Source organism: Tripterygium wilfordii, chromosome 23 (assembly GCF_013401445.1).
Source record: "Tripterygium wilfordii isolate XIE 37 chromosome 23, ASM1340144v1, whole genome shotgun sequence".
In the NCBI taxonomy this organism is placed as follows: Eukaryota; Viridiplantae; Streptophyta; class Magnoliopsida; order Celastrales; family Celastraceae; genus Tripterygium; species Tripterygium wilfordii.
In genome coordinates, this window is record NC_052254.1 from 1,194,347 (window position 1) to 1,218,587 (window position 24,241).

The 24,241-nt window shown below is 38.7% G+C and overlaps 3 protein-coding genes, 1 long non-coding RNA gene and 1 pseudogene across 19 annotated transcripts; 2 read left to right on the forward strand and 3 right to left on the reverse strand.

The window, feature by feature from the left end:
* The first annotated feature begins 2,326 nt into the window (after positions 1 to 2,326).
* On the forward strand, positions 2,327 to 4,407 carry LOC119993293. The gene is made up of 2 exons (XM_038840351.1): positions 2,327 to 3,488; positions 3,865 to 4,407. The coding sequence occupies exons 1-2, from the start codon at positions 2,457 to 2,459 to the stop codon at positions 3,949 to 3,951; spliced, it is 1,119 nt and encodes a 372-aa protein (XP_038696279.1). The 5' UTR covers positions 2,327 to 2,456; the 3' UTR covers positions 3,952 to 4,407.
* A 104-nt stretch (positions 4,408 to 4,511) lies between these two features.
* On the reverse strand, positions 4,512 to 5,414 carry LOC119993461 (annotated as a pseudogene).
* Positions 5,415 to 10,839: 5,425 nt separating this feature from the next.
* Positions 10,840 to 12,567, reverse strand: LOC119993294 (bifunctional pinoresinol-lariciresinol reductase 2-like). The gene is made up of 4 exons (XM_038840352.1): positions 12,229 to 12,567; positions 11,862 to 12,102; positions 11,428 to 11,631; positions 10,840 to 11,271 (listed from the first exon to the last, which is right to left on the reverse strand). The coding sequence occupies exons 1-4, from the start codon at positions 12,556 to 12,558 to the stop codon at positions 11,108 to 11,110; spliced, it is 939 nt and encodes a 312-aa protein (XP_038696280.1). The 5' UTR covers positions 12,559 to 12,567; the 3' UTR covers positions 10,840 to 11,107.
* A 479-nt stretch (positions 12,568 to 13,046) lies between these two features.
* On the forward strand, positions 13,047 to 17,395 carry LOC119993573. Of its 2 annotated transcripts, none has more exons than XR_005466549.1 (2): positions 13,047 to 13,703; positions 15,121 to 17,395. It is a non-coding gene; the product is annotated as an uncharacterized LOC119993573 (long non-coding RNA). The 2 variants fall into 2 exon arrangements; XR_005466550.1 differs by having other exon boundaries at positions 15,139 to 17,395.
* A 1,103-nt stretch (positions 17,396 to 18,498) lies between these two features.
* Positions 18,499 to 23,422, reverse strand: LOC119992414. Of its 15 annotated transcripts, none has more exons than XR_005466380.1 (9): positions 23,238 to 23,422; positions 22,937 to 23,058; positions 22,587 to 22,800; positions 22,387 to 22,446; positions 21,909 to 21,987; positions 21,578 to 21,637; positions 21,422 to 21,463; positions 20,040 to 20,174; positions 18,499 to 18,694 (listed from the first exon to the last, which is right to left on the reverse strand). XR_005466380.1 is itself a non-coding variant. In XM_038839088.1 (7 exons), the coding sequence occupies exons 2-7, from the start codon at positions 22,632 to 22,634 to the stop codon at positions 20,130 to 20,132; spliced, it is 294 nt and encodes a 97-aa protein (XP_038695016.1). In that variant the 5' UTR covers positions 22,635 to 23,058; positions 23,238 to 23,422; the 3' UTR covers positions 18,499 to 20,129. The 15 variants fall into 15 exon arrangements, 2 of the variants coding, with proteins under 2 accessions (XP_038695016.1, XP_038695015.1); XR_005466379.1 differs by having other exon boundaries at positions 22,587 to 22,829; XR_005466382.1 differs by having other exon boundaries at positions 23,299 to 23,309.
* Positions 23,423 to 24,241: the final 819 nt, after the last annotated feature.

Sequence of the window (24,241 nt, forward strand, 5' to 3'; positions counted from 1 at the left end):
GAGCACCATATCATCCATGGGCAACCATTATCACATTTGGCCTGAACCCTAATTGGGTCATTCCTCTTAATTTTTATTTGATACCCCCCATCCACAGCATAACCTCTAATTGCATCCTTAAATTCCTGCAAAGTAGTGAACTCCATTCCAAGTTGGAATATAAATTCTTGTTGAGTAACCTTAGGATCAAATTTTGGATTAGCCTTTGTACGCATTCTCACTTCATCATCACTGTCTCTGTCATACAACAAACAATCATAATCATCTGACTCATAGACCAATTCTGGGTCATTTACATCAGCATCACCCCTGCCCCTTCTATTGGTATTTAGTTCCCCAGCTTTTCTAGCCCTATCACTATCTCCAACCTCATCATTATCTCCAGCCCTATCACTATCTCCAGCCCCATCACTATATCCATCCATATCCCCTTCCAAATCTCCTTCACTATATTCATTCCCATCACTATCCACTCCCCCTACATTGATATTATTTTCCAAACTTGACATATATGCATCTAGAACTTCATCATCTCCATCATCTAGAGTTAAATCAGCATTTGGTGAAACATTCTGACTCAACTGAGTCACTATTCCAATATCATTAACTGACTGGCTGCCCATATTATTAACACCTTCCTCCACATCGTTCAATCTAACAGAATTTGATCTAGTCACTGGTCTCTTTGTAGTAGGCTTCATCTTAACTGCAAAAATGGGACCACATAGATTATTCAACCCAGATTAACGGCATGAACACTATATAAAAAACAAAACAAAAAAAAATGGGACCACAACAAGAATAAAAAAAGAAAAGAAATGGGATCACATAGATTATTCAAACAAGAACATCTACCTATAATCTTATGTGAGTGGAAGACAGTTGACATACAGAGAACCAAACAATATAAAAACCCATCCATCACTATACCCAACACATCAAAAACGTAATCAGTCACCACAAAAAGCCTTGAATCGAACTCACCTAAGTGTTGAACCTCGCAAAGAGATGAAGATTTTGAGCGACTGAGAATGGGTGAGTGAGAATGAGATTTCTGATTAGGGTTTCGTACATATATGCGGGAGTGAGGTTTACGGGATTAATTTTGCCCGCCTAAAACGAAGCCACGTCAGCACCATTAACCCACATAAGCACTGTTAAGAGACGTCGTGCGAATTTAACGTTTTCCGTTGGGTCAAAATGCCAGCTAGGATAGTTGACTGCCCGAATAGGCTGAAAGCTGCCCGTGTGTGTGTTTCGAAACAAATATGAAAATTGGGTTCCCACTTTGAAACGTTTCAAAAATGAGTTCCCGAGTTGAACTGGGCCAGATTATTCAGTACCCAAAAGTGCTATTACCCCGGTATAGGTGGGACTTACGATAAAATAAATATTATATATATGTAGCATTTTTAGGTGAGGATTGGGGAGTTCAGTTTGACCAACAATTTTTGTGGGTCCATACTCGCATTATTTCTTCATTTAGTCGTTGCACAACCTCCCACTGGTGTCCCTACAATGATTTATTTCAATCAATTACTATTTAGTCACCACTTATTTACCATTCTGCCATCTCAATAGCTATCTACTCCCCTAATCTTCCATTATTATTCACTATCCCACTAATTTCATTAACTAATAAAATACCCGTTTCCCTATCTTTTACACCTAATATCACTCAATATGTAGCCCACTTGATTCCCACTTTGGCAAAAGTGGTTTTATTTTATATATATCTTTAGACTCAACTCTTTCAAGTTCTAGATGTTTTCTAGAAGTCTCGATACCACCCCTCAACAATTTATACGTACAATATAATCCTTACTGAAATTTCAATTTAACCCCTATGAAAACTCGGGGTTTCACAATTATCATTTTTGAAAAATTGTTATAACCAGACTCACAATATTTTCCTCTCACCCACAATACTTGGTTGTGCTTGCTGCTTGTTCGCCAAGCACTCGACCAAATGCCCAGCCCAGAAACCGATGGCGATACTGGAACATAATTGGCAATGTGACCCTAAAAGAAATGGGACAAAGTGACAAACAGAGAGAGGGATAGACGAGCCAAGTTTTTTTAGCCAAAAGCAGAGTAATCATTCACTCGGAGAAATTTAATGAGTAAAAGGAATCCATCAAGACCTCAAAAGTCAATCCCCTGCATCATTCATAATATTTTTTTTTTTTTAAAATGCAGGGCAACTGGCAGTATACGTTACGAGCATAAAATAGACAAACCGCCAGCTAATCCTGACGTGGATGCATATATAAAAATAAGTTTGCTTATGTCGAAAAATAGATTAAATTTTATACTACGTTTCTTGTTTCCCATAAAATATGCAAGTGTGTATAAAATAAAATTCTCGGTTGAAAGTTGAAACAGAGCATCCACCAAAGATAAATAGACAGAGGATAAACAGATAGATCATCAGTTACAAACACAATTAAAGCGAAATGGAGGAGAGTATGGTCCATTTCAGCCACGAACACCCACTGTTGCTGTGCAACAAGAAGAGAATTCACAACTCCAAGTGCGCTGGCTGTGATCTGCCTCTCCGTGGTCCAGCCTACGAGTGTTCTTCGTGCAATTTTTGTCTCCACAAATCATGCTCTCAAGTGCCAATGGAGATCCAACAAAGCCCTCTTCACCCATCTCACCCTCTCACTTTGCTCCGCAAGTCACAGGACGGATTAGGAGTATTTATATGCCATAGCTGCAACCAATCCTGTTATGGGTTCAGGTACCAATGTTCACAATGCAACTTTGTCTTGGACATTGAATGTGCTACAGAAGATGATCATCCACTCATTAGCTATGGTACTGAAGAGAATATTAAACATAGTAGCCACCGCCATCACTTGACCCCGGCTAATTTCAGGAGGTTTGAAGGTATTCGGTGCTCTGGGTGCAAGTTAGATATCGATGGCGAGGCCTATGTCTGTAGAGGATGCAAATTTTTCCTTCATAAATCTTGTGTGGAGTTGCCCGAAGAGATCAAGCACCACTTCGACACGGCGACTACGTTCGGCCTCCTAGCTTGTCTTGAACCTGCAATCATTTGCAGTGCCTGCAAAGAAGATTTCCATGGATTCACGTACATGAGACAGTCAGGTGGTATGGAAGTTGGTATTGATTGTTCTTTTCTGAAGCCTAGTCTGAAGGTTGAACAGCACAAGCACAGTCTCACTTACTTCGAAAAGAAAGTTCGTGGAATGAAGTGCAGTGCGTGTGGAAATCGCTGCAAGGCCCAGATTTTTCGTTGTGTTAAGTGCAATTTTAATCTCCATTTCAGTTGTGCTCCGATCTTGCGAACCATCAAGCACGAATGTCATATAGATCCCCTGACCCTTAAGAAATTGGAAGGTGAAGATGAAACAGAGGATCACTATTGTGATGCTTGTGAGGAAAGAAGAATCCCAAATCAGTTGGTGTATTATTGTGAAGAATGCGATTTTGCAGTTCATATTGAATGCGTTCTATCTGAGGTATGATTTTACTTGTTTGAAAAAATCAGCAAGTATTTTCCTTGTTTGTGATGTAGGAGTAAGAGTAATTAGAAAGAAACCGACGTCCGCGAAGCTCATTTCGACGTGATTGATAAGACCAGCCGTTAGTTCCACTCTATTTTTGTTGAATTCTACTACTACGACCTCAAATGAGCTTTTTAAGATTCGTAGGGACATTTCACATTTTTTTTTTTTTCCATTCATCGGGGTCGTAGCCGTCCTAATATCCTTGATATTTGAAGAAATTAATCCTATCTGGTGGATTCCCCCGTTGTTTTTCTAGATTTAACGTTTGATGAGAATTAATAGCTTGTTTTTATTCGCTTCATTTTGACAAACAAATTAATATATTCAGGTGTTGGGTTCATCAAATGGAGGGATTTCTCAGGCTCAACTGGACCAAGAAAGTGATCCGCCAGAAGAAAAAGGGACCATGCACTGATGCACCTCACTCGTGCTCCTGAGCTTGTTAGATTCGATGATGATATTGAGGAGGCCAACGATGATTTGCAGAAAATGAAAACCAGACTGGAGGAGCTAAAGGAGGCTAAAAGTGAAGAAGAGATTCTTGAGGCCTCTCAAGAGGTGGAGAACTTGAGAGCTAAACTAGAGAAACTGGAGACTGAACGTACAAGATTTAAATTCGATAATCCACTACTTGATATGCCGTAGGAGACCCAGAAAAATCGTCCAACCCTTACAGTGAAAAATATTCCTGTGCATGGGGAGGGGATGCTATTTCAGACAGAAGTTTAGCTAAGTCTTTGTATCTTAAGGGCGTGTTTGTTAGCTTGAAATGTATTGTCCCTCTTTTAATTGTTTGGCAGCAGTGAAGCACGTTTGAATATGTAATGATGATTTCGTTTTAGTTCTCATTCATAAAAGTTCATTTATGGAACTCACAGGATGCCATTTATCGTAGCCGATAGGATTCTGCATTCATTCATCAAAGGTCCAAAGATTTCTTGAAGCCTTCAAAATAAAAATATTAGTGAAAACTGAAAAGAACTTATTTTGCATTGAATTTTTTGATGAATTCCAGTCTGATGCTTTCAAATCCGTCGACCAAGCACTTCTCTATGTGGTCAGAAATCAAGGCGGGCCCGTTCCTTGACAAGTGAATGGTGAGACCCATTTCGCGTAAATGTCCGGTAATTGCCCCATCTGAGTTGGGAACGATGGTCTCCGTTGTGGACAGAATCTGGAACAACGGAGTTCCTCTGGCTCATCATCGGTGCCAATGATTAGAGCTGCGGCCCCGTCGCCCACTGTTGCTTAGCCGTCAAGTAGATATCATGTCCTCCACCTGTTCGTCAGAAGGCCCACGAAAATTCCTGCGGAAGTTATGTCGGAGCACACGACAAGGACTCGGGCACCGGCAATGTTTTCTACAATGTCTTTGGCCAATCGAAGGACAGTGCCTCCGACGTAGCAGCCTTAGTGATGTGACATGGATCTCTTGACGGTTGGTTGAATCAAAAAGAAGCTTGGTTAGTTGATAATCCGCATCAGGCATATCTACGCCAACAATGTCAGTGAGTATGAGGTGGGTTATCTTGGATAACTGTTGTCCCCACTCTTCAATGGCCTTTGAGGCAGATTCCTGTTAAACAAGTCAACATAATATTCTCTTATTGTATGATTGATTTCCAGTTTCCTTATCAAAGGATAATTGATACCCGTGAATCACTAATTGGTGATTAATTGTAACTTATATATATTGTCTCATTGAGAGAGAATAAACTACACACTTTCAATCAAACCTTTAACATGGTATCGAAGCCTTCCTTTAACCCTCACCGTCCACTTCGTCTTCTTCATTCTTCTTAACCCAAACCACAATAGTCTGTAGTGTCTCAAGACAAGAGACATGACAGATGACAGTGGAGTACTTCCACTAACCATTCCAACTACCACGATGAGTGGTTCTAATGAAACAATGAGTAATTCAAACGGGCCTCTTGAATCCACCAACATGATTGCGTTCGGCTTCAGATTAGGTGATACAAACTTCAAAATCTGGTCGAGGATGATGGAGGTCCATGCAGCAAGCCAAAACAAGCTTGGGTATCTCACTGGTCATACAAAACCGGTTGACGGGAAGGACCCTGACTATTTGCGATGGCGAACAGAGGATGCCCTTGTACGTGGATGGTTATTGAGGACCATGGAACAACACATACTTGGGTTGTTTATTGAACTTCCAACAGCAAAAGAGATATGGGATAGCGTCTCTCAGATGTTCTATGATGGTGAGGATGAATCTCAATACTATGAACTACGTTGTAAAGCAACAAGGACACGACAAACGGGCCGCCAGGTAAATCTCTATTTTGCAGAATTAAAGGGAGTCTGGCAGGAAATTGATAAGAGACGTCCCAACAACATGGTGTGTGCAGTAGACATAAAAACCCGGAAAGAAGAGATCCAACAAGAACGAGTATATGATTTCCCTGCAGGACTAGATGATGGCTTTGACTCGATCCGGAGTGATCTTCTCCGGATGAAGCCAATCCCGAAGATTGAGGAGTGCTTCAATACAGTCCGACGAGAAGCACAAAGACAGATAACTATGCTTGGAGGTAAAGAGAGTAGTTCATCCGTGGCCATGGTTACCAAGTCTTTTCCTAAAGACACCTCTCGGCCTCTACGTGACTCAGAAGAAGCCGAGAAGGACAAGCTTAAGTGTAGCCACTACCATGGAACTCGACATACTAAAGAAACCTGCTTTGAAATCCATGGGTACCCAGATTGGTTCCTCGAACGAAGAAAGCAAAATCGAGGGAAGGGTAACAAGCGAACAAATCCGGCAAAAAATAGCTCAGGAGTGGCAGCCATAGCAACCGGCCACTCAAATTCAACAGCTGTCGAGATAGATGGTCTCAATTCTGAATTATCTCTCCTCAGTATGATTTCCGAAGGAGATGACAACCGTGATACAGGTAATATGGGCACTGCCCTAACTATCTCTGCAGCCCGTGATACAGGATGGATTATTGACTCTGGTGCTACGGACCACGTGACATATAATCCGGCTTTTTTGGATTCCACAATTCATCCTCCTCGAGATAGTATTATTACAGCAAGTGGCAGTGTTATCCCTGTCACTGCAGCGGGTTCTGTAGCCCTTACTCATACTCTTTCTCTACACAATTGCTTACTTGTACCTGCATTATCCAGTAATTTGTTGTCTGTAGGACAAGTTACTACTCAGTTAAATTGTGTTGTACTGATGTTTCCTAGGTTTGCTTACTCCAGGATATTCGGACTCAGGAGATCATTGGGCGTGGTACTAAACGGAGGGGGTTGTATTACGTGGAGGATATTACTTCAGGGCGTGCTTATCAAGTCCAAGGTAGTGATCATGCCGGTGTCAAAACCATCCAGCTCTGGCATAGAAGGTTGGGTCATGCATCCTTTGGATATTTACGGAAATTATTACCTAAGTTATTTCAGAATATTTCAGAGTCTTCTTTAGATTGTAATGTCTGCAAGTTGGCCAAGAGCCATCGTACTCATTATCCTATCAGTTTTAATAAACGAGTTATTCCTTTTGAATTAATTCACTCTGATGTGTGGGGACCGTCACCGGTTACTACTTTGTCTGGAATTCGGTGGTTTATTACTTTTGTGGATGATTGCACTAGGATGACTTGGATCTATACGATGAAAAATAAGAGCGATGTCAGTGGCATATTCAAAGCTTTCTACTACATGGTTCAAAACCAATATTCACTCCCCATCAAGGTGCTTCGTTCCGATAATGGTGGTGAGTATATAAATTGTGACCTTGTTAATTTTTTCCAGGACAAAGGCATACTTCATAAGACTATATGCCCTCAAACCCCACAGCAAAACGGGATTGCTGAACGGAAAAATCGGCATATCCTTGAAACCACACGAGCACTGTTGATTGGTGCAAGTGTTCCCCAAACATATTGGAATTATGCCGTCACCTACGCAGTCTACCTGATGAATCGGATGCCTTCCAAAGTTCTAGATTTTCGAACTCCTTTGGCAACATTGGCTGATCATGTCTCTATTTGCTCTTCTTTAACTTTAGAACCTCGGGTTTTTGGTTGCGTTGTTTATGTGCACTTACCCAAGAATCAACGAAGTAAACTAGATCCCTGTGCAGTGCGGTGTGTATTCCTTGGATTTAGTCCCCAACAGAAGGGGTACCGATGCTATCATCCTTCCTCTCGTCACATGTATGTCTCAATGGATGTTACGTTCTCCGAGGATTCATTATTTTTTCCTCCTACCCGAACCAACCATGATCCTCAGGGGGAGCCTCAATGTAATGATGAGGATTATAGTCAGTTCGATACAGTGTTAGAAGAACCCACAACTGAGATTGAAGCCGAAAGTGAAGTTGGGGAACGTATTACATCCGAGAGTGAGATTGAAGCAGTGACCGTGCCTGATGTAGTGCATGAAGCGGAGACTACAGCATCAGGGACTCTGCATGCAGTGCCGTGTGCAGCAGATGAAGAAAAAAAAACCCCTCCTCCAGTATCACCTCCAAGATCTGCTGGTCCTAACAATATCCCGGAGGTAAGTATCCCTGACCCTGAAACTAGTTACAATTGTGGTCCTGTAGAAAGTACATATGTGTTACCTCCTCGAAAAAATCGTGGGAAACCACCTGAGAGGTATTCTCCAGAGGAGAAAGTAAAGTATTCCATTACAAACTATGTATCTACTCACCGGTTACCACAATCGTATTGTGCTTTAGTTCACCTGATTGATGCAATAAAAATTCCTACAAGAGTGGAAGAAGCTTTACAAGACCCACGATGGACTGCAGCAATGAGAGTAGAGATGGAGGCCTTAATGAAGAATAGAACTTGGAGTGTAGTTTCTCTTCCTTCGGGTAAGCAAGCTGTAGGTTGCAAATGGGTGTTCACAGTTAAACACAAAGCAGATGGGTCAGTTGATCGGTTCAAAGCCAGATTGGTAGCTAAGGGCTACACACAGACTTTCGGAGTCGATTATCAGGAAACTTTTGCTCCTGTTGCAAAAATGAATACTATTCGAGTTTTATTGTCTTTGGCTGCTAATTTTGATTGGCCTCTTAAACAGTTTGATGTAAAAAATGCCTTCCTACATGGAGACCTACAAGAAGAAGTATACATGGATTTTCCACCAGGATTCGGTGTTCCTGATTCAAAAGGAAAAGCTTGCAAGCTTCATAAGGCGTTATATGGCCTCAAACAATCGCCCAGAGCGTGGTTTGGGAGGTTTACACAAGCTATGAAGAAATATGGATATCGGCAAGGAAACTCAGACCATACACTATTCATCAAACATAATGGTAAGAAAGTAACCTTGCTTATCATATATGTTGATGATATGATCGTCACAGGAGATGATGTACAAGAAATTGAGAGATTGCAAAAGCACCTTTCGTCAGAGTTTGAGATGAAAGACCTAGGAGGACTCAAGTACTTCTTGGGTATTGAAGTTGCACGCTCTCCGAAGGAAATTTGTCTATCACAACGGAAGTATGTTTTGGACCTTCTGTCCGAAACTGGTATGCTTGCATGCAAGCCGGCTGATACTCCAATTGTGCAAAATCATCATCTGGGTATTTACGAGGATCAAATTCCTACAAACAAAGAAAGATATCAGAAGTTGGTAGGAAAGTTGATCTATTTATCATTGACGAGACCCGATATTGCATATGCGGTAAGTGTTGTCAGTCAGTTCATGCATGCACCAAGCGAAGATCACATGGAAGCAGTTACTCGTATTCTGAGTTATTTGAAGGGAATCCCGGGCAAAGGATTATGTTTCCGAAAACATGGTCATATGAAAGTAGAAGGGTACACTGATGCAGATTGGAGTTTCCGAAAGCATGGTCATGTGAAAGTAGAAGGGTACACGGATGCAGACTGGGCTGGTGACATTGTTAATCGACGGTCTACGTCTGGTTACTTTACATTCGTGGCAGGCAACCTGGTGACATGGAGAAGCAAAAGGCAGAATGTAGTGGCTCGGTCCTCTGCAGAAGCTGAGTATAGGGGGATGGTGCAAGGGATTTGTGAACTTTTGTGGCTTAGGATTTTGCTCACTGAAATTGGGTTCAAGCCAAAAGCGTCAATGCACCTATATTGTGACAATCAAGCAGCGAGGGAGATAGCAGATAATCCAGTACAACATGACCGTACGAAACATGTTGAGGTAGATCGACACTTCATCAAGGAGAAACTAGAAGATAAGTTGGTGGAGGTTCCATTCGTAAAATCAGATCAACAATTAGCAGATGTTTTAACTCATGCAGTATCTACAAGGGTATTTCATGACTCGTTGGACAAGTTGGGCTTAGTAGATATCTACGCACCAACTTGAGAGGGGGTGTTAAACAAGTCAACATAATATTCTCTTATTGTATGATTGATTTCCAGTTTCCTTATCAAAGGATAATTGATACCCGTGAATCACTAATTGGTGATTAATTGTAACTTATATATATTGCCTCATTGAGAGAGAATAAACTACACACTTTCAATCAAACCTTTAACAGTTCCTTCCCGAATTTTGGTATCTCTGCAACAAAAATATCTTGATGGGCGTCAAGAGATGGGACATCATAGGCGACATGTTTTGGTTTTTGTTGAGGATCCCTTCGGTTATGTGGAAGTGGCGTTTATTGATCATTGAATTTTCAACCGCCACGCCATTTTCAGGTCAGTAATCAAACTAGACATCTCGCAATGTTTAAGTTCAAGTTCTTCCTATATTTAGCAAGAACAAATGATTGAGTGATGATCTCATGAAGCTCGAGTATTGAAATTTAGTTTAAAAACTGCATGCTATAATGCCAATGTCTAACGTGAAAATCAATATCACGCTCTGTAGATGGGTTATGGAGGTTTTGCATTACATTTAAAAACGATTACTTACATTTGTGCCCACTTCTCCTTCAAATGAGTCATGTGCTCACTTTTGGTGATATGAAAATAGTAGTCAGGATAGTCAGCTTGGTAGATGTAGTTGGCTGGATTTGGTGTGCCAATGGCAAGACTTTTAGTTACTCGACCTTGAATTTCCTCTCCATAAGCCATTAGTGACAGCCAAACTTGTTTTCTCAGAGGTAATAGAGTCTGTCAGCTTTGGAGCTCTTGGCTCTTCAAGTCTGGTATAAAAGTCAGTGATACTCTCACTTCTAGCAAGCACACATGCGTGTGTATAGGGATCTCTTGCTCAAAATAAGCTTTAGAGCAAGAGATCCCTATATATTCCTAATCAGTGTAGGATAACTTGCAAAGTGGAGGAGACACAGAATGGCTAAATGAAAACTCGAGTCATAGCATTGGATGAAAACGAAGATTGCGAGTCATTCATATTATGTAGTTGGTTTTTCCATTTCAAAATAATTTGTATCCAAAACATATCAAGCAGGTATTTGAGACCATTCACAAATAAAATGCATAGGCATTAAAATCAAGAGCAGAATCTTCTCGCTCTTTTCTTATATATAAATAAATATATGTGTATATATATATAGTAGATATTACTTGAAGATATTACATGAATAAAGGCACTTGTTGTTGAGTTCAAACCGTGTAACATGGTTGTTTGCTAATTTGCAGTTATAGATAACGCTTCAAGTACTCTTCGACTGTAGTGTACTTAATTTCTGGGTAAAGCTTAGTTGCTTCCCTTCCCTCATCTCCAATCTCAAAATTTGTAAGGCATCCCTCAAAGCAAACATGATAGTAATGTGTCATTCCAACTTGCTCTGCATAAGTTTGCCCTATTTTTGTGTAGAAGTGAAAGAAATTAGAAATGATGGATGTTAAATCTCGCTAAACATTTTAACCATTTGCTTAAATCTTTTCTATGACAGTGAGGCTCATGGTGTTAATTACTTTATATTTATACAGTCTCATCAAGGATTATGTGTAATTACCTTTCATTGAAGCTAGAAACTCTTGCTCGGAAATTGAGGACTTATGCAACTCTTGCCCAATTAATTTTTCCCAAGTCTCAACAACTTCTCTTTGAGACAAAATGTTTTTGAGTGGCCTAATATACAGTGTCTTATTGATCGTCCGTGGATCATCAATGGTTTTGATAGTGTACATGGCTATGTCATCTTCATCAACATAAATTGCTGTCAAATTGAGAAGAAATATCAGAATCTGCCAAGACATCGGAAACAAAAATAAGGTACCTAATTATGTTGAACTTTTATTTGTAAATTATGAAGTAGTTTTCTATACATTGATATCATTCGGTTATTGTACTATTTCATTTTAATTTTGTTTTCTCAAAATTTTCAGAGTACGCAAGTGCAGTCTCTTGGGTGTTTTTTTTTTCCTGCTCTCTATATGTCATAAGTACCTTTTACGTTGCCATCACCATACAACACCACACGATCCTTTGAAGGGAGGATCACACCAGGTTGACATAAACCACCAAGAAAGTAACCCGCAAAGCAATTAGCAGAAACATATGTGAAAGGGATGCCAGCTTCTTCAATAGCTTTCCTCACAACCATTTTGTCGTCGAATGTAATTCTTCCAGGCTCCTTTGCATTCTCCATTCTTGCTGGATCAGTGCCAAATTCCGAAGGCAAAAATCTCTGACATATATCCATAGTAAGTTTGAATTTTAGTACTTATTTTTTTGGAAAAAAAGGACATTTTATTTCATTATGCTGGTTGCTTATTAGAAATTGTTTATAGAAGCAGAAATTGTATCAATTTACCTTAACATTTCCTGCCTCTCTAATGGCTTCAACCAATTTGAGTTGAAGAAGAATTTGGTGGCTCCTTATATGGACACCAGATATTGCACAAATAACAACATCAACTAGTTTCACAGCATTGACAAGGCTCTGGTGGTCATTGAAAGATCCAGGCACAAGATGTGCTCCTTGTTCTTTGAATGACAATAGCATCTGAACTTTCTGAATATCAACACCAGTCACTGGCCTATGAAGTATGTATGTTTCATGTCCTAGGACTAAACTTGCCTTCACCAACCTCTGGCCTAGGTACCCAGTTCCCCCAACTATGAGGACTCTGCTTTTTTCCATCTCTATAGCTTTCTGGGTATATGTGTTTGTGTTTTTCTTGATTGATATACATATATATACACATCTAAATATTATATAATATATATGTATATGCTTTCATGGGTTAAATTATGAAGTGATGAATCTGTATAGAAAATTTGGGTTTATGTATATCTTTGAGTTCACACTTTGTTTGCTTTTATTTGTTGGTTGTGTAGCTTGGGAGCTAATGAAATTAGCTTTGTGTATGTTTTCCTGTTTGTTTGTTGGTTCACACTTCACAGAGGTTGGTAGGTTGCTTCTCTTCAACAGTAGGTTTGTATATCAAAGATTGAGTTGGAAGGCCCAACCAGATGTAAAAATAGGCCCACTGAAATATTATATTTTCAAGCTTTTTGCTGACTCGAATGATTGGGCCTAGAGTTGATGGGCCTCGTTAATTTAGTTTCAACTTGGTCCACCGAGATGATCCAGTCCACTTTTGGTTTTATATTACTTTTGTTTCTCTCACTATTTCATTTCCCGCATCCCCTCTCCTCTCTGTTCGCTCCTCCAATCAAACGATCCTCCTTTCCCTTTCTCTGCTCCTCTAACCTTAGAAGCGAAGGCAGCGAGCTCTTTCTTCAATCATGCTCCAGCGAGCCATCGCCGCTGCCGCCGAGCAATGGAAAGTTTGATCCGCAGGACCGCCTCTAACCTCCGCTTTAGATATCTCGTCTAATTTTTTTCAATGTCTCCAGGACCTCCCGACTTGTTAGGGTTTCTACACTTTGTCGTCTGCGCTCAGATCTAGGGTTTGTATACTGTGTCTCTATCACTCTGGCATCTCGTATCCTTCTCGCTATCTATTCTCTCTTCAACTAAATCATCATCATTTCCTCTCCTTTTCTCCTCTTACCTCAGAAGTGAAAGACAGGAATACTTTCAGTTCTGGAGACTCCTTTGAACGCTCTTTACATACCTCAGCGGATCATCGCCGCTGCCGCTGAGCAATCGGAAGTGTTTCCGCTGCCTCCAACTTCTGGTTCAAAATTCCGTTTCGGATGTATCTAGGGACCGCCAATTTCACTCTCGAGCCAGAGCCTTCCAGAACGGAACTATTACCGGCTTTCACCGTTTGAAGACTCTCAAGGGCTTCGTTGCGTCTGCTGCGAAAACATGTCAAGGTACCAGTAACTGAGAAATCTTTATTAAATACCTTGAAATTGAAGATCCTTCAATATTTGTCGACTTTTCACAACTAAACTGAACTGAACATGCTTATAGATTAGAAGCTTAATCAGAATCTTATCGTGAATTTCTTGTTAGCTAGACGGAACTCAGGTTCTTATAGATGTTTTCTTTTGTTTCAATTCTTTTTTTCTTCTTGAATGTAAAATTTTTTAGATCTGGTGAACTGGCTACATCAACTCTGGCAAACTGATTAATTCAGATGCGGTAGTTAGTGAAGTGATCAATTTGGTCTTGTAGGTCTGTTCTGTTGTTGATTCTGTGGAATTTTGTAAGCATATACATCCTGATAGGTTGACATTCTTTTAGTGAGCTTATAAGTTCCATTTTCAATAGTATGTATGTGTGTGGGTGCATATCAACAATTACTATTGCTGTTATTGTCTTCTAAGTCAGTGTACTGTTTTGTTTGTGTACTGGGGAATTTGTCGCGCTAGCAAAGAGTCCGTGAAAATGAATATCAGTGATTGTTAAGTGACTACTCTCATTAGCTTTTTGTGTAGTCTTGACTCTCAATCAGTACTTTTGTTTGTGTGACAAAGAAACATATTTCTTATTATTTAAGATCGATATAATGTGCATTCCTATGTATCTACATGGCTAATTGGCACAGGAGATTTTGTTGTCCTGGCAATTGGCAGAAAATGTCTGTAAGGGCCTAAGGGGTTGATGGGCTCTGATTTGTTTATCAGGATCAAAATGTAAATTTAAAGTAGAATTAGATTGAACTAAGGCTGAATCGCTGAATGAATTTTATTGAAGCAAGGCTTTACTGCCCTGTCACTTAATTATAACTTTGTCAGTGGGCAGTCATTGCATAATTAGGAGAGTCCTACAGTTCAATATCCTGGAATCGTTATACTTTTTCTTTAAGAAAATGCAAAACCAATGAATAGATGAGATTGAACATCCTAGTTGAGATGGCACAAGGTAAATAATTACGTATACCAAATGGATCATTTATCCCATGCCCTGATTTGCGGTAGTTGTACTTAGCCGAGTTTGTAGCTGAAAGCAAGTTATGACAACTTTTTAAAGAAGGTTGAATTCCTATTTAATTTTTCGCTAAGCCTTTAGTGGTTTTTTTTTTCCTTTCTGTTTTCAGATGAATTACTTTTAACAGTTTTGATTTATGTGATTATTGTGCATGCTAATAACTTATGTTTCTCCTTTTGTTTGTTTGATTGATGATTCTCCAAAAATACACTGAAAGAAGAACTTGTGATTACTCAAGTTTTCTGTTTTCCAGTTTTTAGAGCCCATTTTCTATTTTAGTTTTATCTGTACGAACTTATGGATTCTCATTAGCTATTTCCCGAAATTACTTTGGCATGTTTTACTGCTGACATGCAGGATTATTATACAATGCAGGCAGAGAATTGGCACAAGAATGTGAGATAGTGATTTTCTTTCTACCAAAGCTCACATGTTTGCTCATTCTCTGCACATTGACTTTGAAAAGGGTGAAGTTAATCTTTGCACTGGTATTTCTCTTATTAAGTCTGACTTTGTTTGGCCTTAGGATGATAGCGCCATTGCCATGTTTCAGAAAATAAGCATCTCTTTTTTTACTTTTTGTGCTATTAGAGAAACCGGATCAAGTATGTCATTTTAATGTGGCTGTATTTTGGCTGCACATGGAGTAAGTATATAATCCCATTAACTCTAATTCAGTTATTCGATGAATCGATATATATCTAATCACACACACCTAATCAATCAGTATATACTGTTTCCTTTGTATATTCTGATTTGATGTTGATTTTTATTTACACAACCAGGGCAGGTTATTTTATATACCCAATTAAGTTTCCCATGCATCCATCATATATATATATAATATTCATATTGATTATTTTTGGAATGAGCGTTAACTTCTCTTTGTCCAGCATACGCTAGCTTCTTCGGACCTCTTATCTCTATGTATTTTCGTCTATGATTCTTTCTAGCTACCAGCTACCTGGGTAGCTGATTTATTGTTCGTTCCTGTTTTTTCACATGTTTGTTTGTTCAAGCGTATGGTAAGATATGCATATACTAATTACCTTCTATTCCCCCTTCCCCCCTTTTTATTTGAAATGAAGATTACTTACTCAAAATAATCAGTTTCAGAACTTTAGGCATTGATATTTTGGGATTTGTTTCTGCCTTCTGGTAACCTAGCTTGTTTCTCTTATTTAATTGTTCTCAATATGCGGAATTGCAGGCGAGGCAAAGCATGTTACTCATATTTCCCCATTTAAATTTAGGCAGGATTATTTGGTTTGGTTTATTTTACAATTATCAAGGAATTCTGAGTTCCTTCTGAATCTTTCCACACTTAATCTCCATCATTCTGAATTATAAACCCAAAAATATGTGAAATTCTGGAATTTAAGTATTTTTCTTTCCCGTCTTAAAATGGAGGGAAAGATGAGGGAACCAATTCAGATAGGTAAATCTTTCGATTTTCAAAGAACTTACATTTCATATATTTTGTATTAGTCCTAGCTGTCTCAAAATCTTTTAACTTCAAAGCTCGCCTCCATGTTTTCTATTTAAAGTGACTCTTGATATGTTCTCATCCATTAAGAAATTTTTAACCTTCCTCCCTCTTCTTAAGAAATTTTTAACCACTTATAAGCCAAAAAAACTTCATCTTGAGTACATGCATTCTATAAGCGAAGTACTCTATTGCCAGTGCAACTGTCCTTTGCTAGATTAGAATTTATAAGGTGCTTAGTGCTTACATTCCGCAAATGCAATTTGTAACTAACTTCATGTAAAGGATGACTTGAACTTCTATACACACCTATTGAAGGTCGTCGGTAAGGTGATTTGCATTTCAGCATAACGTCACAGGGAGATTATTATGTCTGAAGTATCAGACTATCAGCAATCTGACAAGGTAAGATTAATGCTTTTCACTATTCTTTAGGGGATTGCTTGTGGAAGATGACCATGGATCTAGGCTATTTAGTTTTTAGTTATTATTATTTTTTATAAATTTACCAATTATGAACTGTTCAAAGGGCCTCTGGTACAAGTCGTTGTGTTTGCCTTCTTTATTTCATTGCATTCATCGGAAGTAAATGCATTTTCTAGTTGGAGAGCATCTTAGAGAAGTAATGAATGTCCAAGAATTGGCCATCTTTATGAGGTTGATCTCCGTAACTAAATGAGTCACACCATATACCCGATGTTATCTGGAACTTTACCCGTAACAGCAATCTGTCTTTTTACATAACTGTTTTTTAAGTTGCGTATGTGTAGTGTCGTAGATATAATCCTTCTACTTATTATTATAATGTCTAATTGTTGACTCAACCTTTTAGTTGCTCGAGGGATATGGGGGAGTAACCATGGGTAAGTTCTGCTCTTTAGGTTCTGTTCTGCTTATGGTTATATTATTTTTTGTTGTATGGCCAGTTTTAGACCTTTTATTGGCTGTTAATATTGTGTTTATTATCATTATAATTGGTAATGTTGCCATAATAAAGTCCTGTGTCGAAGTAACGTTTATTTATATGCTCTCAACGAATTTCGTAAAGGAGTGACTAGCCTGGTTATTATACTTATATAGTACTTGATGAATAACTTTGCTAGGCCAGATGGTCAATTTACGTGGTCCATGAGGGCTTATTGATCACATTTGATTGGTTTAACGTTCATATCTGATTGGGCCTGAGGCCCTTAATTATCGGCCGAATTTGATTGGATCTGAGGCACTAATTATTGGCCCTTATATTATTGGGCTGGTTTATGTTTGGGCTTGACAATTGACGACCATATTTAATTGGATATGAGGTTTATTTTGAACTGATGTACAAATTATTGGCCCTTACCTTATTGGGCCTAAGAATTGTTGGTGCGTGACGATCATATTTTGATGGGCCTGAGGCACACAATTGATAGCCTTAACGATAATGATATAATTAGGACTCCAGACATTTAGCGGTACATAATTCATCGAGTCTCCCGCCCATAATTGATTGGATTTAAGGGCCCTATAACTGATTGGGCAGAGAATTTCTAGAGAATATAAGGCCTATAATATTCTGGGCCCATTTATGATAGGCCTAAGATTCCGGCCCATATTATATTTTTAAAGCCCGTCACAAATGGGCCCAGAATTTTTAGACCTATCATAAATGGAACATCGCGCCCATCTCATAAATGGGCAAGAATTTCAGGCCCATAGTAAATGGGCTCAGAAAATAAGCCCATCTTATAAATATGCCCAGATTATGAGCCCATAATTTCTAAAGCCCAATGTTATGGGCCATAAATTATAGGCCCACTATAAATGGGGCCGGATTTCTAAAGCCCATAACAAATGGGCCCAGAATTTCTTACGCCCATCACAAATGGGCCAAGAATTTATAAAGCCCATCATATATGGGCCCAGATTTCTAAAGCCCATTGTTATTGGCCATGAATTCTAGGCCCACTATAAATGGGCCCGGAATTTCTAAAAAGCCCATAACAAATGGCCCCAGAATATCAAGCCCATTTATAAATGGGCCCAGAATCTTAGGCCCATCATAAATGGGCCCATTATATATGGTTCGCAATTTCAAGCCCATCTCTTAAATGGACCCATAATTTCTTAAGCCCATCCGATAAGGGTCTATTCTCAAGCCCTTTCTACTTGGGCCGATAGTTTCTGAAGTCTAGCCTATATGGGCTTGATTGGCTTTAAGTTTTAGGTGAGCACCCCATTATTTTTCATCTTCATATCTGCTCCCCACATAAATTTAAAAATATTTAACCACACCTTAAATAACCAAAAATTAACACAATTAAACTCACCCAAAAGACAAAATATACAGCAGACGCAAAAAAACATGACAAGTTCATCTCTTCCCAGGTAAACCGTGTTCTCTGCGAGCCAATTTGATATTCAGTTTGGCATGGCGCCAGTCATCTTTATTCGTCACTTTTTTTCCTATGTGAGAGAAAAAAACAATTAGATTGTTCAATGGACTATGATCAACTACTATGGCCTCTTATTAATTTCGGCTCTCTGAACTTCGAGGCCTATTTTTGTTGCATCTCCAATAATTTAGCTGTGTTACCAATCTTTACATTTATTTTCTTAATAGAAGCTAATATCTAGATTGCAGTTCTAAATATGCTCAGCCACTCAAATCAGTGCTTGGTATCAAAATACGAAGCCACTCCAAACATACGGCCAGAAGAAGCTAAGTTTGTTACTATGATGACACCATTCACATTAGATACATGACACTACACAGAAACATGCAACCTAAACACAAGTGCTCAAAAGGATGGTGAAAATACGTGCCCCTACACAGGTCTATCTATTCTAGCAAAATACCCTACTGCGAAAGCATCCCATGCAACATTGCAAAACTGGAGCTTTCAAGCTTTTTCGTTGTGAAACCAGCATAAGAAGTTATATAAGAGCATATGGCACATCACGGATGCAATAGTGTTAATGTGGAGCATGGCTAATGATCATGATAACCATTACAGAAACAGCATCGAACAGAACATATATTGACGACTCAACCTTCGAGGTGTATAAATAAAAGCCAGGAAGGGTAATAGCTTAACAGTAGGTTATGTCTACTAATCCTTTAAAAGTTCTGCTAGTAAACTTTTGAACACAGATTTCTTTACAATGGCAGATGAAGTACACCATAAAACAATTGTAGACAGACATAATTTTCAAATTCAAGAAAAACTTTTGAGTAAAAACTACAGAAATCCCTCTACTAGCAAAGAAAATGAAACAATTTCAAAACAGCATCAACATTAAGTAGGGTACTGGGCTGGACAGATCTTATGATGTGTTTCGATTGGCAAGGTTAGAGCACGGATGGATCAAAGAGGGGGCATTATTATCTCACTAAGAGAACACTTGGCAACACAAGTTCCCAAATTCCTAACAAATCCTTGAGAGGTTACGAAGGGCATGTTATATTGGTGAGATCTTCTCGAAATTAGTAAAAAAATATAAATTCTATCTTGATTAGGTTTTTAAATCATAAATATGGACCTTATGGTGCCGAACAACTAGTGTCTTCAAACAAATTTTTATGACATCACTGATTCAAGTCTTAATGAGTATACCGTGCCAACAGTTCCTTGTTAATCTTAGATGTTACTTTGTTTACAACTTTTTAAACATGTGGCACGGTCTCGCAAGTTCACATATCATTCTTTAGTTTTATCAACTCAACATAAACAAATTTTGACAGCTAATATGCCTGATCTCATATATTTTTCCATGATCAAATAATGTTCAGAGTTAGGGAAATACCAACCTTGTTCATATACCAACCTCGCTATCCCATTGCCTCAGCAAGTCCAGAAAGCAGATTAATATTGCCCTTTATCATATTGAAGAAACAGAATCAAACTGCGTAAATTTCCAGCCAATATCTTTAATTGGGTAATGCCTGAAGCAAAATGTGCAATGAAGTTGGCGAAGAAGATTATAATATGATGCTTTTCAAGGAGATGAAAGAACAAGCTTGAAAGCTGCCTCATAAAAGTTTGGGGGTATGATAATGACTTGAATGCAAATATATATGTATGTATATATAAGTTTGGGGGTATGATAATGACTTAAATGCAAATATATACGCGTGTATATATATACTTACATACATACAAAATTCAATCCAAAAAAAATACCATAGACAAGACTTCGAATATAAAGACTGCAGGAGTCGAGATACATCCACACAAGATGTTGCTAACTAGCCATTTAATCATTGCAAGAATCAAAAACTTAAAACCAGGCAAAATTGTTAGAAGACAAATAGCATCTTACTAGAGTGAATTTGATTTGCTAAAGGTGCAAATATAGCACCCACGAAATCAAAATCAGCTCCAAAATGCAGACAATGAGACAAAGCTTTGGTTAAAAAATCAAACTAATTCAACAATGAGGGGAAAAAAGCAAGAGACCCATACTTTTTTTACCTTTTTCCCAAAACAATGGAAACATAGCACTTTCTCTTTTACAGTACACATGTGCATTCCGTGTGGCAATGCTTATATCCACCAAAAATGAATTTCAGACCCCCAAACAATGCAGACTCGAACATTGCAAAACTATTGTATGACTTCGCAACCCTTCTGTTACCACTAGAATGTTCCAAGAGATGATACCAGAGTACAGCGCAATTTTGAAAGATAAATGAGGCATAAGGTATGGATAAATAATCATGCAAATGCAGTTCCATTGCAAACAGCAATCACATTCATCATCATCAAAGTCTTATCCCAAACCCAAACCATCATAAATTCATAATCAATATGTGAAGGGTAGGCTACATGAACCCATCCATGCCATGAGTTTTCCTTTGCCATTTGTTCTTATCAAGATATACAATTTCATCTATTCTATAGAGTCTATAGAGTCCATGCCTTTTCTTATAACCAGTACATCCTACTTATATTCTTTTCAACTCTACGCAATACCACAATAATTTCTTCTACATTGTAATGCCAAAGCTATCTTAGCATATTTTCTTGCATCTTAATTTGATTGGCACTACCCCTATCCTACATTGAATCATCCAGGTTCTTATCCTATCACATCACATACAAATTATGTTGAAAAAAAAACTGCAAAAAATTAAAACGCAATGATAAATGGCTAGAAGAAAAGGATAAACAAGAAAAGTCTATGTTAAACCTTTGCCAATTATAAGGTCTGGATGATATTTAAAACCAGTGCCTGAAAGAAACAAACCAGATTATTTTATCATCACACAGATCATATTGTTCAGTCAACCATATATGACAAAACAAGATAGTGAAAAACATACATGTATTGGCATAGGAGTATTACCTTGTAGACATTTGGCGGTGAGGTGGGGAGAGCAGCCATGAATCAAGAGATGTCCAGCTTCTAAAACAAGAAGCAGAGTTCAGAATTCATAGTCAGACACCCTAAATTAAAGAAAAGTTACAAGGATCATAGAGATGATAATCTATAGAGCCAAGCTCATCTCCAAGCAGTGTAATTAAAAGCACAAGGGCTACTTAAGGCACAAGGCGCAATCCTCCTCCACTATATTAAAGAAAGAACAGGAAAATTTACATTAAAACTATGAATTATCCCGAACAAATAAATCAAGAATGAGATCACTTATGAAAAAATTGAACCATCTAAAGCAAACCTCTGTGTGCATTTTCATTCTTCCATCTTCTGTGTTCTTTTCTCACCCTACAAAATGGTCCAGCACTCCCCAACTTTCCCTGCAGAATTGCAGAGCTTCCACTTTAGGATTTCACACAAATGTGCCATATATTAAAGAATTTTTGGCAGTGTATATGTTCTGTTCTAATTTCTAAGGAACAGAGATCTCAGCTGGGCCAGCTCGAAATTACATCTTCCAAGCCCAGTCGAGGCTGTGATTTGAAGTGATAAAATGCTCAGTTGCTCTCGAACATTAAGATCATGGCCTTGTACATCATGCTATTTCTTTAAGGTCCAAACAGCAAACAACAAACAAATAACACTAGGTGTGTGCCTTGGCACTTGGCATAACATTCACGAACTAACATTAACAAATGTGACATAAAGTTGTTGCCATAAAAAAAGCATAATGAAATGAGGATATATAAATCAGGATAGGCCATTCTAGAAGCATATACCTGATCCGGTTCTGCTCCAACAGCATCCGCTAAAGGCCCAAGAGTGGTATACAAGTCTGTCTAGACGTTGAAGGACATGTTAAAGAGAAAAAACATAGAACAATATAGACACTTAATTATGCAGTTAACGAAAATATTCTCACGATGGTGATATTTAAAAGATCTTATTATATAACTAAAGCTAGCAAAGAACCGGATACCTCCCTAGGTGTGCCAAAAATAACTTCTATAGCTAACTCTCGGCGCATTGCCTTGCCGGCTACAAGGCCAGGATAGTAGAAGACTCGGAGATCCTAGCTGAACAAGATAATTACCTAGCCATTCTTTAGCTTATTGCCTCTCCTTGCTTGGTCGAACAGAGAACTTGCTCAGATGAGCAGATGGAGATAAGAGAATCTGAAGGAGAGCGATCTCCTAAAAGCAAAAATCGGGTTCTTCTGATTCTAGGTTTTAACAAGACATTAGAGTTGGAATATAAGACAAAGAAAAACCTACAACACAAGGAGAAAAAAACGAGGAATACAAGACAAATCAGAAGAAGCATACGCACGAAAAAGAATCCGTGATCGAGGACGTAGGGAGGAACCACGGCCACGATACTCTGGTTCGGCTACAAGGCCCAGATGATCGTCGACTCGGACTCGAAGATCCTCATTCAACCAAAGAAAAAACCTAACAACACAAGGAGAAAAACCTAACAAATCTGAAGGAAAGCGAGCTCGTGAAAGCGAAAATAGAGTTCCGATCCTAGGTTTTAACGATACATTAGAGTTGGAATGTAAAACAACGAAAAACTCTAACGCCGCAAGGAGAAAAAACGAGAACTACAAGACAAGGCAGAAGAAGCATACTTCAACCAAAGACGTAGGGAGGAACCATGGATGATCGTCGACTCGGACTCGAAGATCCTACTTCAACCAAAGAATTATGGAGCCATTTTTTGCGCGCATGGCCTCTCGTTGCGGACGAGTAGAGAGAACAACTGGATCGTGTTCTCCGAGGAGGTAAAGGAATATGAGAGAATCGCAATTCGCAAGGAGAGAGAGCGCGCGAAGAAAAAGTAGATGAATATTAACCTATCATCATTGTTAATCAAACTTTTTGAGTTTCTGTATGGCCCACATAAAATATTAACTTTTTAGGCCCAAATTAATATGGGCTGGTGGCAACTCAATGGAGATTGGAGAATATAATTGAATCCAAACTTTTTAATTAGTGACAAACAATTTGCTTAAGTCCAAACTAGTATGGGCTGGCCATCGGCGTTGAGATGGCACGAAAATCACAACAATAACGTTAAGCAAAAGCAAGTCCTCTGAAAATCTTGAACCGTTCAACCCTCACAACAAAACAAGACAAGATCTTTAGGTTCCCTAACAAGACAAGATTTTCCAAGACATTTCAAACTTGAACTTACTAGAGGGCATATGTACTGGTTAGTAGTAACTCAGAATATTCTTAGTGCATTATCCTTCCTCAATGGGCAGCCATGGCTGTCAACTAGATAAGAACAAGGACTAAAGATGGCATTTGGTCAGTTTCAATCACTGGATGGCATTTGGTCAGTTTCAACCACTGGACTCATTAAGGAACTGGATCAGTCAGTATAATGACTTGACCCGTAAATTTTGGACTAATGACTTGACCCCTAAATTTTGGGCTGGTGTCTTCTGGTTAGGCAGCTTGGAATGGACTTAACAAGTCCTGAAGAAAGTTCAAAGTGGAAAATAGAAATGCAGACAAAGATATTGTGGAAAATTATGCCATAAATTAGATGAATGGAACTGGGTTTTTGTCTAGATTATAACATTTCGACAAAAACTAAGAAGTTTTTGTATTTGACGAGGAAAATAAT